The sequence below is a fragment of the Prosopis cineraria genome, unplaced genomic scaffold (assembly GCF_029017545.1).
Source record: "Prosopis cineraria cultivar Desert tree isolate PC_DT_omini unplaced genomic scaffold, ASM2901754v1 PC9, whole genome shotgun sequence".
Classification (NCBI taxonomy): Eukaryota; Viridiplantae; Streptophyta; class Magnoliopsida; order Fabales; family Fabaceae; genus Prosopis; species Prosopis cineraria.
The window spans coordinates 10,207,367-10,224,685 of NW_026555340.1; the positions used below are offsets into that span (position 1 = coordinate 10,207,367).

Here is a 17,319-nt window from a genome sequence, read left to right on the forward strand (position 1 = left end):
GCACTTACCAATAACCTCACTCTTTTACAAGGATTGGACTTGATTGGAAACAAGTTTAGTGGAGCCATTCCTTCAAGTTTGGGTTTTATAACCACTCTTTGATGTTTGAACTTGTCTTCAAATATGTCCACCGGAGAGATACCTTCTTCAATTTCAAATTTGGAAAAACTAGATATTCTTGATTTTTCCCACAATCAATTCATTGGTCTCATACCTCAAGATATTGGGAAATTAACAAGTTTGGGAGCTTTAAACTTGAGTTCCAACAATCTTTTGGTCTTATTCCTGTGATTAAAGGTATCACATATTTGAGATCTATTAATATATCAAAAAACAAGATATATGGAATCATTCCTCGAGAAATCGAAGATCTCTTATATCTTGAAAATCTAGATCTCTCACAAAACAAGCTTATTGCAAGTTTACCAAACTTGCAATCTTTAAAACTTTTAGTTACCAACTTCATTCACTATATGATTAGTGGTGAGATACCACTGAGCTTTTGCACATATCAACATATGTCACGCATAGATTTGAGCTATAATAACCTCACTGGTAACATACCAAAAGAACTTGGTCAGTTAGAATTCATCAACTTGTCATACAATTCCCTTAATGGCTATGTCCCAAGGGAAGTATATTATAAATTTTCTCATGACATATTGAATGGTAACAAAGAGTTATTATTTGGTCTGGAGAAGAATCATTATTTCTCTAATCATATTAAGATGCATTATTACATGAAGATCATTCTTCCTATGATAATTTTTCTTGTCATTCTCTTTACTTTTGTATTCTTCTTTTTTCGGTCTTTGGAGAAAAACAAGAAAACAAAAGTTGAGATAAGAGCACTAAAGAATGGAGATTTATTTTTCGTATGGAATTTTGATGGTAAAATTACATATGAAGATATCATTGAAGCAATAAAAGACTTTGACATGAGATATTGTATTGGAACTGGTGCTTATGGAAGTGTTTGTAGGGCATAACTTTATAGCGGCAAAATTGTAGCATTGAAAAAGCTTCATAAAAAATAATATAAAAATTCATCTTTTGCTAGAAGTTTTCATAATGAAGTGAAATTGATGATTGAAATTCGACATCGTGACATTGTAAAACTTCATGGATTTTTCTTGCACAATCAATGCCTATTTCTCATCTATGAATATATGGAAAGAGGAAGCCTCTTTTATGTATTGATTAAAGAAGAAGAAGCTAAAGAGTTGGATTAGACCGAGAGGGTGAATGCCATTAAAAGAATAGCAAATACCTTATTCTACATGCATCATGATTGCACCCCTCCAATTATCCATCGAGACATAACAAGTAGTAATGTTTTGTTAAACTCAAAGATGGAAGCTTTTGTCTTTGACTTTAGCATAGCTAAAATCCTTGATCCCAATTCATCTAATCAAACTCTTCCAATGGGTACTTATGGTTATATTGCTGCAAGTTAGTTTTTTTTTACCCTACTATCCTTTTATTGTCTTGTGTCATGTTCTATATAATTAATTTTTGTTTATTTATTGCAGAACTTGCATACACTTTATCTATGATAGAAAAATGTGACATTTATAGTTTTGGAATTGTATCATTAGAAACAATAATTGGAAGGAATCCTGGAAATTTAATACTGTAATAACCCGAGAATTGAAGTAAAACTAAATATATAAATTTATCACTAGAAGGGCTGTTAGTGTAGTGGAAGATGGTATAAATCTTAGGCAACAAGTCTTGTATTCGAATTTGATGAAGGCAAGGGCATTTCATTTTCTTGCTTTTTGTTTGTAAAATTACTAAATTGCCCCTAATCAATTTGATAAAAAAAAAATCTGCACTCTCTTTTTTGATTTTTTGAGAGATTTGAGAGAAAGAAGAAAAGCTTTAACCTAGCCATTCCTCAATCCTCTACTGTGCCTTCACCTTTGTCCCCTCCGTGGCCAACTGTCGCTGACATAGGTTCCGCTGCTCTGTCCGCCACTAACCAATCATCTCGTGGCTTCTGTTTTGTTTCCTTTCCTTGTTCAGATTGGTGAGGTTTCTTCCTCTTTGCTGTCGGTGAGGGTGTATAGGCAAACTAAGATTTCTTCTTTCCCCTTACTTGTTCCGTCAATGTTGAGATGCTCATCTTTCCTTTGTTCATGGTGATCATTTTTTTCCTCTACTATTCAGGCATGCCATTTTCCCTTTCTTTTTGTGTTCGGGCACCATGAGTCACTTAAGGTGGAAGCTTTAATCTTTTCTCTTATTATCTGAAGAATCTATGTTGTGGGAATGGATTAGTGGCTATGGGAGGTTCATTTTGTTGGCTGTCATTTTCCCCCTGCAATTGTTGTCTTCTTTTCTCCTTGTGTATGCCAATGTTAATGGAGTAAAGAAGTCTTGAGCCCATTTAATTCTCATAGTTTCTATTCGTGAATCATTGAATGGATGATTAAAAAAATGGTCTCCTCTGTTTTTGCTATTGCTTGTACTGTTGAAGGAAGGAGATGACTCAAATTTGAGCTGACAATTTATTTTGAAGCTTGATAATAACATGCATATGGGTTATAATTTTAGAGTTAAATAAATTTTGTCTGGATTGGTTGATGTTGGAAAATTTATTAGGGTGCAATTAGGAGAGAATAACTTAGATATAAAACTTAAATATTGATGCTTATGAGTTGTTTGTTGAAATGCTTATTACAAGAATGGAACTTGATTTTTAAATTTTATTTATCCTTGTGAATGATATATCCAAGTTGAGTACTATTGCTTTATTAATTTAAGTTGAAGATTTCAAAGGAAATTTGAGTATGAAATTAGTATCAAACTCTTTGAATTCTTAGGAAATAGGTGGTATTAAGATGGAATATTATAGTTCTGAGGGACTTTTATGTGTAAAGTTTTGCTCCTAAAATTTTAAATTTACTTTAGTTAAATTTTGATGGTAGTAATGTTGGGAGGAAATAATTGAGATTATGCAAAGTTTATTTAAAAATTTTAATTTAATTCATAAGATATTTGGAGGAGGAGAATTTACCTGACATTAAAAGGTGAATTCTTAAATTTTGGAAATTTCAGGTAAGTAGATAGCATCCTAACTGATTTTCTAATAAAATTTTCTTTACTAAAATATTATATTTTTATATGCAAATCATTTTATAACAATAATGTGAGTATTGGATAATTTGTTGATTAAACTTCTTTATTTTACGAAATTACCTTTATCACTTTTGAAATGTTAGTTATTCAATAAATACAAGTTTGAACTTTGATTGTGGGATTTCATTCTGAAAATTATTGAATTGTTATGGAAAAATGATTCATGCAAGTTTGACATTGAAAGTGAAAATTTTATTTTGAAAATGATGATTTTCTTGCATGTTTGAAAATGAATTTGAAGGGAACTTTATACAGAACACTGATTGCTAACGGCAGTTCCGTTTGTCCCTAGTGTGTCTTGGTAAATAACTAACTAGTTTGATTTTTGTGAGCTCTATTCTCATGTTTGTTATCCGTGGGTCTTGTACTCACGTTTGTTTTCGTGGCTTCGAGCCACGTTTGGTTAGCATTACCCTCGTGGACTATGTGTCCACGTTTGTTTCATAGCTCAAGCTGCATTTGGTTACTTATCCTCATAAACTGTGTGTCCACGTTTGTTTTTGTAGCATAAGCCATGTTTGGTTATTTATTCTCGTAGACTGTGTGTCCATATTTTTTACTTGTTCTGATAAATCCCTATAATTATGAGTTTTTAATTATTTGATAGATCTATTTTTCATTAGTTTTGATAAATGACATATTTATAATTATTTAATGCAGTTATTTGCTTTATTGAAATTAAATAATAATGACATTCGATACAATACTTTAATTTAATGAATTATGATTTTATTTAAAGTTACATAGTGTCCTTGTATGTTGAATTTTATGAAATATTTGTTGCAAAAATTATCATCTCTAGCACACATAATTATTTTAAATTTGTCTTATACATATTTAATTATTTATTGTTGGGATGCTATTCATTAAAAATTTATTTTGGTCTCAGATTCATTAGTTGACGCTGATTCCACTGCTGACCTCTGAAGGGCATATAACTGGTCTGGGTGGAATTTTGCTTAGCATTATTATTTATTTATTTATTTATGTAAATACTTGAATTCATATTTTATTTTAAAAGTAAGGTTAAGTGCTCCACGTAGCTTATAGCTAGGTTTACATTTTGATATATGTTTTTTGCTGGCTGGAAGGAGCTAAGTTTCTGAATGATACCATATTTTTATGTAAAATATTGTGTTGTATAATTTTTGGGAGATCCTATTTACAAGAAAAGTTCTGTTGAAATTTCTACAAAAATATTGAAACTTTTATTATAATAATTTTTTTAAGTATGTTATAGTTTTCAGTACAAATTCAATTATATTTTAAAATCAAAAGATTTCTCAATCTAAGGCTTGAGGGATGTGTGATATGATTCACATCCTATGCCGGTTACCCTCTGATTTTGAGACGTGACAAATACTATCTTTGATAGAGATCTCTAATCAAAGCATTTTCTTAAGAGATATCACAGACTCACGTCTCTCACCTCCATTACAAAGAGATGCTCAAGATGAAATTCTTTGTGTCACAATAGCACTAGCATGCTTGCATCCCTCACCAAAATCTCGACCAACAATGAAGCAAGTCACTCACAAGCTCTCATTTTTCAACCTTGGATTAACTATTCTATTCAATGACATTTCACTCTAGTATTTGATGAATCAAGATATTTTCTAATATATATAAGGCTAGGAGAAGTTTGATGTATGTTTTATATCTTTTGATAACTGATAAATATATATTCATGTCCAATAAAAGCAGTTGTTGGGCATATTTTTTTTTTCTATTTATAGGCTAGGATAAATATGTTCGGCAAACAAAAATAGGATATCTTATTCAAATAGCATTAGAAGAAATGTATGCAATGCTGTCAACATTTAAATAATTTTATGATATAAAAGGTCTAAAAGAGTCAAACCAAAATTCATAAGATTGCAAATTAGGAACAATCATAAATTGTTGAAAAACATCATTTTGTTCTCAATTTTTTTTAAAAAAACACTTTTGATATATTTTGGTGATTTTATCTGTTGTACAGATGAAAACAGAAAACGTGTTTTCATATGTATGGTAGATCATCCCCTTGCCTCGGTGTCGATATTCTCTTATTAGTTTTTTTTTGGATCTTTACTGTTGGGTTATCCATCCTTGATAGATTAGGCCCATATAAAAGCCCAAATTGGGGAATGGGGCTCTTATCGTAATTATGAGAAATGATTGGGTTCAATGTCCAATTTATTTAGGGGCCCAAATGTAATATTCTCCAATAGTTGGTTGAGTAGAAACTGCCACACGTTCCCATAAGAGAAGGTTATGGGTGCAGTTCTCAGTCAGTTTTTTAGTTCTCTGCATGAAAGGAAGAACTGAATGTTTTTCATTTCCTTGTGACTTATTTCTCTCAGTGTATGTATTTGCTGTGTGTATTCGAATGAAGTTCGACTGGTATAACTTTGTTCCCGCATACATACGTGCGCATTAACAACTCAATGTATGTTTTCCTCCTTAGATTCTTTCATTTGCAAATATATTGAAGAAATGGGTTACAAAATCACATAGCTTTCTTGCCTGGTAAAGCCAATTTTCTTTTAAAGTCATTTGAAAATTTTGCCATATGGTGAACTTGATTATCTCAACTACTTTTTGGATAATTCATTTTTTTCTTGCAATCCCATTTGATATTTTAACACCCAAACTAACAAGTGAGGTGAAGAATATGAGAACAAAAGAAGAGCCCAGAAATCTTAGCCGTTCATATAGAGGAATTATATTAAATTGCTTTGACCACCAACTGAAATGAAGAACTGAGATTTTGGGCCTTAGATGAGACAATAGAGAAGGCAACAAGAACCTCAGATCCCGAGGTCAACGGATGTGAAATTTAAATAATAAATAAGTGTTGAATTGGAGGGGAAGATGATGGGTGGTAGTTATTTTGCATTGTTCAGAGGTAATATTATCGATTGAAATTTTTGTGAGGCATGGTTACTTATATTATCAATTATTATCATTTATGTTGTGGCTTTTGGTTGTACATTTCTCTCTCTCTCTCTCTCTCTCTCTCTCTCTCTCTCTCTGTTCTCTTTTTGGTTTGTTCATTGCGTAAAAAATTGAAGCATAAGGTTATTGATGATTTAGGGGGGATATAAAGGATTGAAGTAATGTAATTGGGGGCCTATTAGTCGAGAAAAAACATAAAGAGTTAATTAAAGGATATCATTTTCAAGCATTTTATGTTCAAGTTTTTTGTTCAACTATTAACTTAACTATAGGACATTTGGAAGCCTGGTTTGACAAAATGATACACACACATAGTTACTGTTGTCACTGCTACTCTGACCAGCTTGTACTTTTAAAATGGAACAATAGCTAGCTGTTCTCGAGTTCAGTTTTTATTTCTAATTTTATATGCGCACGCTCGCACATTGTTATTTACAGTGTTGTTTGCTTATTATTATTAACTCGAGAATCTGCAACATTTAGCAATGGTCTTGGAAACTGATTCTTTATATGTACATAAAAAAATGTAGGCACATGTGGCATAGAAATTTTAAAAAAAATTAAGAAAAATTATGAGAGCAAATGTAACCAAAAGTTTGAGTATTAAATAATTTTTTTGTTTAATAAAACTCTTTCATTATTTATATAGAATTTGTAGAAATTTTTTGTATGACCAGAGAGTCTCATAAGGTTGACGTATGCAGTTTTAATTTGGATGCTTTTAATGGAAATGATAGGTCGAAGAAGAACTTGAACTGACATGCAGAACATTCAAGCTAACTTTACTTTCTCTTATAGATTTACGACCAATTTGATGAAGAAAAAGATATGGACATGGAAGATTTGATAAAAGAGGAAAAAGATTTGGCAAAGAGAATGTTCATAATAGCACTCTAGTGTATATAACTAAAACCCATTAATCGTCTTTCAATAAACAAAGTAATAGAGATATTAGAAGCAGATGATGTTAAAAGTCTTGAAATGCCTCCAAGACCTTCTCTATATCCAGCTGAAACATTTTTTATGGATGAAGGTTTGACTCTGGCCAAACAGCATCCACTTTCTCTTTACATTCTCATAGCATACGTAGTCCCAATGGGGGTGCAAATGATGGGAACTAATAATAGCTTGCAATTGAAAAAGGGGGTTGTCATGGTACATGATGAAGGAATAACTGAATGGGTATGCAATAAAGATCACGTGTCAAGTGAATGGAGAATGATACATGCTTAATGTGAGGTTGCTATAGAGGTAGTGTGGCAAGTGGAATGTGAGTCGAGCAAGGTGGTTACACTATATTATGAGCAGAGGCTAAGTGGAAAGGGGTGTGGAATATATTGTGATGCTTTCTCTCTGGTCCTACCTTTTGGAATTTCTCTCTCTCTGTGACATTTCTATTCCCTTCTCTTTCTGCATTTTCTTTCACGTTGGTAAGCTTGTAATCTGATATTTGAACCTTCTATCGGTATTTTTAGGATAAATTTCTGCAGCAATCAGATTACCTGTGCTTATATTATCAATTCTTGGATTTGATTTGCTGGTGATCATGACAGAGATCAAAGATACTAGTAATATCTCCAACTTATCAATTTGCATTTGATAACAATTCTTGGTCAGTGCCTTGGTTTATTTTGTTTTATTTAGCATTTTATTTTCATTTTTGATAATGATAATAAGACGTAATGATATGTACAATGACTATTAATCTCTTACGAGTTCATAATCTATTATGTGATGTATCATTCTCATAGAAGTGTACTAGATGAAGATACAAGTGATGAGAAGCAATATTTGGCAGCTGGAACCAAAAAAAAAAAAAACAGATACGTTACTATTAAAGTTTCAGTTATCAAATTTGAACTTTATTCATCATTGCTATATGTTATTACCCTGTTTTAGGTGTCACTTTAATAATTTAGCTCGTTATTTTCACGCTTAATGGTGATATAAGATTTACAAATATCTCTTTCAAGCTCATAATCTCCTGTGATACATAGTTGGAAAAATAATCACTAGTCCACATCTTTAATATAAGCACATATTCATTTCTCAGTGATAATTATTATAAATTGATTCTTATATTTGAAATTATCAAAATATACATATCATTCATTCTGAGGTCTAACATTATTGTGTATGATTTTTCTAATGAATATGGAAGTACATATTGATCCTAGCAAGAAACGAACCAACATATATTTGGTTCTCAAGTTTGGTTTATAACACTAAATTTCTTCTTAGTTTAATATTAAAATGCTCTCCACAAGAATTAAATCGAAATTAATGAACTGCATTTAACAAAAAAAAAACATTAAGCATAACATTTCATAGTCTTTGGAACCTTTTTTCTAATTGTGCACAAAGTATCTTTTTTATTGAAAGTTATGTTATTTGAAGAATGGTCAGACATTAAATGTGAGCATTTTTTTTAGAAAAAATGAAAATATTAGTTCACTAGGTTGTGAGAGACTAGGTTCTTTTGCCAAATCCAACCCCTTTTAATTAGTCTTTGGAACATTTAGTGGTTGATAAAAAAGGAATCATAGATCTAAGCTCCCTGTAGCTGTTATGCAAAAAAAAAAAGAAAAGAAAAGAAAAGGGAAAAATATTGATAGTTGCATTATGTTGTATGTGAAATCTTCTGTAAAAGATAGCTTTAGGAATGTATGTGGCCTAAGGAAAGTCCTTGTGGTAGTTTAATCAACTGAACTGAGCCTTTCATGTAGTTTTAGTAAAAAAGTTAAACCATGTATGAAATTCAAATTATGGCACTGATGCATGAATTAAAAAAAATCATTTACTTTTTTTTTTGTTTTGCCAACAAAAAGTTCTTTTTAGGTGAATAGGGTCCCAACTCTTAAGAACTTGCTAGCGTCAGAGTATGCTTTCAAATTCAATGAGTGCATGTAGGAATACTTATAGATTGTCTGTTAGCAATGTTTTAACATTGGCAATGAGATTTGATTCATGACTTTGTAAATGATGGGCTAAATCCTTACCAACTTGACCAATCTTTGTTGGTAATTGATCACCTACTTCATTAGCCCTTGTGTTGGGCTCATGGGCTAAGAATAATTCATTTACATTTATATTCCTATGTACGATTGAATTTGTTGACCTGATCTAGCAATGAGTCGATAAACTGGCGCCAAAATAATATAATAATATTAAAATATTATTGAAATAATATAATATAATTAAAATATTCAAAAATATTCATATTTATATATATATATATATATAATATTTAAATAAAAAAGTCATTAAAACGGAATATTCATCCATAAAATCTTATGCATATGTCTTGTACAAATATTAATTATAATTTTATGACAATAATAAAATAAAATAATGTTAAAAATATTAATTAAGGGATTTAAATTAGATTTAAGGTTTACAATTCAAAGAAAAGGGAAGAAAAATAAAAAGGAAAAAATAATAAAATCCAACCTGGGTGAACCCATATTTGATTTCTGAAAGCCAACTATTCCAAACTGAAGCCTACTTTTTATATATTCATCGATAGATATTTACCCTCCAAAAGAATGAAATCCAGATTGGTACAATATTATATTGTAAGTTAGAAAATAATAGAATTCGGATCCAATAAGTGGCAAAAATCTATTAATAACTCAATAAATGTCTAATGTGGCACAATAGCAGTCCTCATTTTAATCAAACGACTATTGGAGCTTTTCTCATATGATATGCAAAAAACACCAAATCTCATCTATCATGTCAGATCATATAAAATATAAAATAACACTAAACACATATATTTAAAAATTACTGTTCATTTTAAATATAATTATATAATTATACAATGCTCCGATCTAATCAAATAACACTAAACATTATATAATTATATTAAAAATATAAAATATTTTTGTCAGAAATACATTAAAATTTGAATTGCTTAAAATAAATTAAAGGGTAGCAAATTTTAACTTTTGTTCTTCAAATCTAAATTTTCAATACAAACAGATTTGTTGCCTTCGCTTACATGAAAGAACTGGAGATAATAAGGAATTTTCAAGGCTTGACGTGATTTTTATGCACTTTTTTTTCAAGACATAAGACTTGCACACATTTATGTCATCAGGCTTTGGCCAACAAATAATAATAATAATAATAATAAAGAATTATGCGATCTCGCAATTGACATGGCAATTATATGTCTGTCCCTCATCGAATAAACTACTTTTCATGAGTTGCTGGATGGCCATGGCCCAGTCAATGAAGCACAATAATAATAATAAAAAAAAGATATGTAAGAAAGTAATAATTAGTAATGGCTTTATAAAACTTTTATTCGACTTTGAACACCTCGTCAATGAAGCAGACCAATAAAAAAAGACGAGTAAAAAAGTGAAGGAAAATGCAATGGCCAACCTAGCTACCTTGCTATGAACACCTTACTTGTTCCCTCATTTGATCATAACAATCTATTCATAAACTAATTATTGATGATGGCATACTCCAATAATGTTATATCAGTATCTCCAACAATAAAGTTGATCACCAGAAGTTTAATAAGCAATTTATTCATCATAAATCATAAATTTATAAATAATGGGAAATTTCTTTTGAAACAAAAAACTTAGATTATATTTGGGTCAATTTTTTATATTTGCACTAGAAAATCTTCAATTAACCTGAACTATTGCTTTTTATAAAAATACGTTTTAGTTAAAAATACATTAGAGTTGTATAAAAAAATATATATTAGAGTTAAACCAAGCCATGAATTTTGAAGATATAACATTATTTAAGTTTAGGGATATATGTTTAAACTTAATGATAAAGAAATGACCATAATAAGTAATTTTCAAAGTTCCCGTGACTTTTGTGCGCTTCCATTTTCCATCTCAGACCCAAGACTGAAGACTTTTTAATATTAACGAAGGCCAATAATATTTATAATAAACTTAGTATATAATAGAGACAAATGTTTCAATTGAAGATATTTTTGTGCTGTTTTATTTTAAAAGATAACTTTTAAAAATTGAATTATAAACTAGTTTTTAAAATTAAATTCTAGGAATAAAATCAAACCAAATCTAAATATCTAATTCCCAACACAATCTGAGATACTACATTCCATGAAGTTTTTGGATGACGATGATCCAATGACTTTAAAATCATGAGAGAAGAACATAAGCAGGGAAAAAATTCAAAAGCTGTACGTCAATGAAGCACAATAATTAAAAAAAAAAAAAGACATGCGCATCAACAACTTTAGGAAAATGCAATGGCCATTATTGGCCAACCTAGCTAGCTTTTTACATAGACTCCTGCCAGCTTTACGCTCATTTGATCATAACGATTTATATTTGCTTCTATTTTTTTAATTTTAACAAAAAATTTAAATTATTTTTTAAATATGAACATAATTATTTAAAGTTTTTAAAATTAGGAGATAACAGACAATTAAATTATAAGAGTAAAATAATAATTTTAAAATTTTCAACATAATTACAAATTTAAGTATTTTGAAATATTTAACAGAATATTCCTAACGGGGTTAATAATTGGACTAAAGTGTAGGTTTTAACAATAAATAGGAGGTTTCTATAATTTAAGTAAAACATGTAGAAATGAGGCCATTGTATTTTACTCTTTTATTTTTGAAAAAAAAACCATAATATCACCAAAGTAAATAAAGAATTAATGTCCATCCACTTGCTAGAATAATAATAACAACAAGGAAAAATATAATCATCAATCTCTATAATTTCATTAAGTTTTGTTTTTAGTCCCTATGATTTTTTTTTTTTTTTTTTAGTCTCTATAGTTTTAACAAGACTAAGTAGCATTTATTACATTGGTCTAACAATGTTAAATTACAAGAACCATAAGGATTGAAACACTGAAAACAAATTACAGGGACTTTAAAAAACCTAAAAAAAACTATACTGTTGGTATCAATGATTATGTTTTCCGTAATGACAACAATAACAATAATTTACCAAATAATACTAGTATTAGTAATTGGATTACACTTATAATAAGTCGACTTTAAAGTGCCCAATACTACGTTTAGCTCACACTCGGGGAAATTGACATTTTTCCACTTCATTGGCTTCCCACTTGAGCAAGCTAAGACTTTTCTTTCACACACACAAAAACTATAACAATTGCATTGTTATATATAAATTTCATATTGAGGAGCCTTGTGCATGTCTTAAAATAGACTCTCTTTTTCTATACTTGTGCTCATAACATTTTTACATTGTGTTCTTCACGTTAACCCTTTCCAGGTATATAAGATTATACATTAATTATTTATTAAAAATTGAAAATGTTGTGACTAAATCTAATAAATTACTCCTCAATTGTTTTAGTCGGTGATATATACAAGGAACTAAGGATATATGAGTAATGAATTCTAAATGTATTTAATTGGTGATAAACAGTTTAACTAACAAGTTTGCCAAAGACAATTTTCTTGTTCTTTGCATCAGTGTTTTCTAAAGATATTTTAAGAGCGTGTTTGATCCATTAAGTGACATTGAATAATGATGAAAAGAGTATATGTGAAGTTAAAATTAAATATTAGAAAGAGAAATAAAAAGTGGTGATTGTATTGTCGTACAATTTTTAGCATCATTGTTCCTTTTTGTTTTTGAAAATAAAAGTTACCACTTTTTATTTTGAGGGATAATTTTTTTTTTGCCAGCAATTTTGAGGGATACTTAATCTCTGGATTTTTAAGAAGTTCTTATTCCTTATAACTAACTTCTATCAATAATGAGAAATTTCGATCGTTTGATACAAAAAAGTTATATTATATTTGTATAAGAATATCTTCAACATAAGAAGAAATTTAATAAGATATGATGAAATTTTCAAAGATAAACTAAACACGGATAAGAAGATTCTACAACGTAACATAGGATTTGTCATCATTAACTTTCTGTTAGAGCCCAAGTCTAGTCTTTAAAAGCAAATCAATAGACATTTCTTGTTATATGAGTTCATATTGAGGAGCTTCACAAATAAAGTCTGATTTATAAAACTAGAGGGTTATCCCTCCCAATATGACAATAATCTTTTTTTGGAATGAATTGTCTCTTTAGATATTGATACTTTCGTTCAGAAACCAATATTAAAAACAAGACTCATGAAAGGTTCTGATCAATAATGAATCAAGTGAAGTGCTATGAATCAAAGCTGTCATGCCCATCAGCTCTCAAATGGTACGAGTCCCATATATTAAAGAGTTTTACAAATAAAGTGTGGTTTATAAGTGAAAAAATATTCTTTTTAATGAGCTAGTCTTTTAAAAATATTCTCCAGCGTTCCTCACACATTAATCTTGTCTAGGTTCACTTTCTATGACATTCACAAAATAATTCCCTTTGAATGAGTCATAAGCTATGAATATAATATAGTGATCAACAAGGACTAACCAACCTTCAAAAAAGTACCTCTACTAAATTATAAAACATTTCACTTATCTTTTTTTTTTTAATCAAAACTACACTTTTCTCCTCTTTAAAATTGTAATGGCTCCTCATAAAAAATGAATTGCCCCACATTGACTTTAAAATTATAAAGTATATACATTTAAAATTATTTTCACTCTTGTATTTATTATAAAAATAAATTGATAATACAAATGAAATTAATATATATTTTTAAACATATAATAATTTGTATATTACTTTAATTAATATTTAGAATTATATTTTCTTAAAAAATATTAGTAAATTTTATATTTAGTATAAATGTTGCCGGTCACAAGAAGTCATCAGTCAATATAAAAAATTTAAGATATATATTACATAAAGATACTTCAAGTACATTTGACAACCAACACTTTCATAAAGGTGATTTTCTCTGAGAAGGAGATTATATAAATAAAATTTTAAATTTAATAATACATATTCAATTATATATATATATATAATTACTTTTAGAACTTGTTTATATATATATATATATATATAATACATTGATTAAAAATTGAAAATGTTGTAACTAATTCACACAAACCAAAGATGATGTGAGTAGTAAAGGTTCTTTTCACTTAAACAAGTACCAGAAAGTTAAATCTCAGTCCTTGTGTACGTACCACACTATTTTTCTTTTGTTTTTATTTAATTTTAAATTTTAAAAAGCATTTATTACAGTTTTCCCAAATTATCCTGCATAAAATCAATATTTATTGTCACTAAACAAACTTTTTAATTAATTATAGGGATAATGTAATCAAATTTTTTTTAAATTTTAGACATAATTATCATACTTAGCCAACTTTCTTAAACTGTATGAATTAATTATTTTTTCTTATATTTGAAAATGTAGAGAAAAGCAATTTATTTGGTTGGGAGAGGTCTAGCCTTTACCTTCCTTGAGGGAGTTAATGTTTGCTGTTAGTGTTCTACTCCTTATATTATAAAATAAAAAAGTAATGTTAGTCACCGACTGACAGCTTAACTAATACGTTTTCTAAATATATGTTTTTTTTTTTTTTGGGTAGGACTAAAGATATGTGATTTGATATTGAATAATGACGAACAATCTGTGGTGAAAATATCAAAATTGAAAAATTAAAACTGATGATTATGCAACGGTAAAAAAATATTTATTTCCTACAATTTTTACTTTCACCTTCACTTTTTCTTTTTCAACTTTTTCTGACACTGCTCATCGCTTCAAAATAGAGGGAAAAAGTTACGGTAAAAAAATGGGAAGATAAAAGAAAAAGTCTCAAATGGTGATAGTAGTTTATAATTTTATCATGCAACGATCATAGAAATTTTAGTTGCGAATGGTTCTCGTTGAGGGTTCGTATTATGAGGATAAAAACATCATATTAAAAAAATGACTGTTAATTGAATCCAACAATGCTCCGATCTAATCAAATAACAGTAAACATTATATAATTGTCTTAGAAAAAAGATGAAATCTTTTTGTCTGAAATACATTAAAATTTGAATTCCTTAAAGTAAATAAAAGGACGACAAATTTTAAGTTTTGTTCATCAATCTAAATTTTCGATACAACCTGATTTGTTTAATTTGTCTTTGCCTACATGAAAGAAATGGAGATAATAAGGAATTTTTAAAATTTGAGGTGATAATTTTATGCACTGTTTTCCAGACATAAGACTTGTACGCATTATGTTATCTCACTTTGGGCAAGAAAAAAAAAATGCTATCTCAAAATTGACATGGCAATTATATGTCTATCGCACACCGAAGAAACAACATTCCGTGATGTTGCTGGAGGTCTATGGTGGTCCAGTCAATGAAGCACAATAATTGAAGAAAACAGATGTAAGATAATAATAATAATAATAATGGCTTTAAAAAACTTTTATTCGACTTTAGAACGCCTCGTCAATGAAGCATAATAATAAATAAAAAAAAAGATGCGTAAAAATGCTTCGGCCAATGTAGCTAGCTAGCTTTCTATAAAGACCTTGTCTTTGCACTCATTTGTTGATAACTCTATTCATAAATTATTACGATGGCATACTCCAATAATCTTATGTCAGTTCCTCCAACAATGACTGTAGCCATGGTCTTATTTCTCTTTTATAATGCTGCTGCCTTTGTAGAAGAGGAGAAATATGCTTTGATTCAGTACAAATGGTGGAATTATCATTACAGCAATATTGATAGCCACCATAACGACTCGGTCGACCCCTGTGAATGGGAGGAGATAGTTTGCAACGAACTTGGAAGTATTACTCAGATTTGGAGACAAGTATCCCTCCGCAGCAGCCTCGCCTTGTAGATCTTAACTTCACTGCATTTCCTAATCTAGAACGGCTAGGTCTTTATGGAATGGGGTTGGTGGGTAGCATTCCAACTCAAATTGAAACTCTTCGTAATCTCACCCATCTATACTTCTTTGACAACAATCTTACTGGTGAGTTTATTTCCACACTTGTTAATTATTCGCAGTCAATTAGAATTGTTGGATATGATGCGTGTAAACAAGGTTTTGACAAGCCTTTCTTTCAACTTTTGGGTTTTTATAAGCAATCTTGGCTACCTATACTTATCCAGAAATTCTTTTGTTCATGACGATAATTTAATCTTTCATGATATCACAAGATCTTCATAAAGCCTTTCTTTTAACTTTGGGTCTTATAAGCAATATCGAGTAGTTATATTTGTTGTTAAATGCTTTTAAAAGTGAGGTCCCCTCTTCAATTTAATATTTGATGAAATTATATAAGTTATTGATGATTTTTTTTAAATTAGTTTTATAACTAATAAATTTAGTCACTCTAATTTGAGTTACGTTCTTATAATATTTCCAGATGACCTACTACTTTTCCTTTCAATTTTTTTTTTGAGCGAACTTTTCCTTTTCCTTTTCCTTTTCCTTTCAATTTTAACTTAATTTGCTTGTGATTGAAATTATAAAGGTCATCCTGATTTAAATAAGCTTTTTAAAAAATAACACTATTATTTTATGAGTTTCAAAAAAAATTTCTCATTATATTTGCTTGCTTTTAATTTGCTTCAGTTTATGTGATGGATTTGTAGGCACCATTCCAACTCAGATTGGAAGTCTTGGCAGTCTCATACATCTAAACTTGTCTTATAACAAATTAACTGGTGAGTCGCAAGCCTTTCCTTCCACACCTATTAAACTTCAGTCCTCTGGAATTGATGGATTTGAGTGGAAACAAGGATTTGGTTAAGCCTTTCTTTCAACTTTGGGTTTTGTAAGCAATCTCAAGTATCTATATTGTCCGATCAAATTCTTTTGAATTTAAGATGCCCTCTTCAATTCAATCATTGACGAAATTTAATTGTGGCTTTGTGGTTCTTAAATAAAATTTTTCTTTATAACAAATAAAGTCAATTGAATTTGGTTCCAAAAATATTTTTGGTCCTACCACATTCCTTATAAATTTGATTTCATTTGTTTGTAATTGAAATGGCAGGTATCATCCTAACCATATATGAACTCTTTAAAATCTCATCTATATGTACTTGGAAGAAAATAAACTACCAGTCAATTACCTTTTATATTTTACCAATCTTTCTCATTAGAATGGTTGGATTATTTGAGTAGTGGAAAAAAGTTTGGTGAAACCATCACTTTAAGTTGGGGTTTTATAACTATTCTCACACATTTGGAATTGTTGGATTTGTGCAGAATAAAGCTTTCGTGAAGCTTTTCTTTCAACTTTAAGTTTTATGAGCAATCTCAAGTACCTATATTTGGGCTCAAATTATTTTAGATCATGAGATGCCCTCTTCAATT

General features: G+C 29.5%; 1 protein-coding gene and 1 pseudogene across 1 annotated transcript; both read left to right on the forward strand.

Moving 5' to 3' along the window:
- Positions 1–518: 518 nt before the first annotated feature.
- On the forward strand, positions 519–4,737 carry LOC129319553 (MDIS1-interacting receptor like kinase 2-like; annotated as a pseudogene).
- Positions 4,738–15,650: 10,913 nt separating this feature from the next.
- On the forward strand, positions 15,651–16,750 carry LOC129319554 (leucine-rich repeat protein 1-like). The gene is made up of 2 exons (XM_054964658.1): positions 15,651–15,966; positions 16,593–16,750. Exons 1-2 carry the CDS (start codon positions 15,747–15,749, stop codon positions 16,748–16,750), a joined length of 378 nt encoding a protein of 125 aa, XP_054820633.1. The 5' UTR covers positions 15,651–15,746.
- Positions 16,751–17,319: the final 569 nt, after the last annotated feature.

Excerpts from the sequence above, each read along its gene's own strand:
- LOC129319554 (XM_054964658.1), top strand. The coding sequence starts at position 15,747 with ATGGGAGGAGATAGTTTGCAACGAACTTGGAAGTATTACTCAGATTTG. Across the intron at positions 15,967-16,592 it reads CTTTGACAACAATCTTACTG|GCACCATTCCAACTCAGATT; the intron begins GTGAGTTTATTT and ends ATGGATTTGTAG.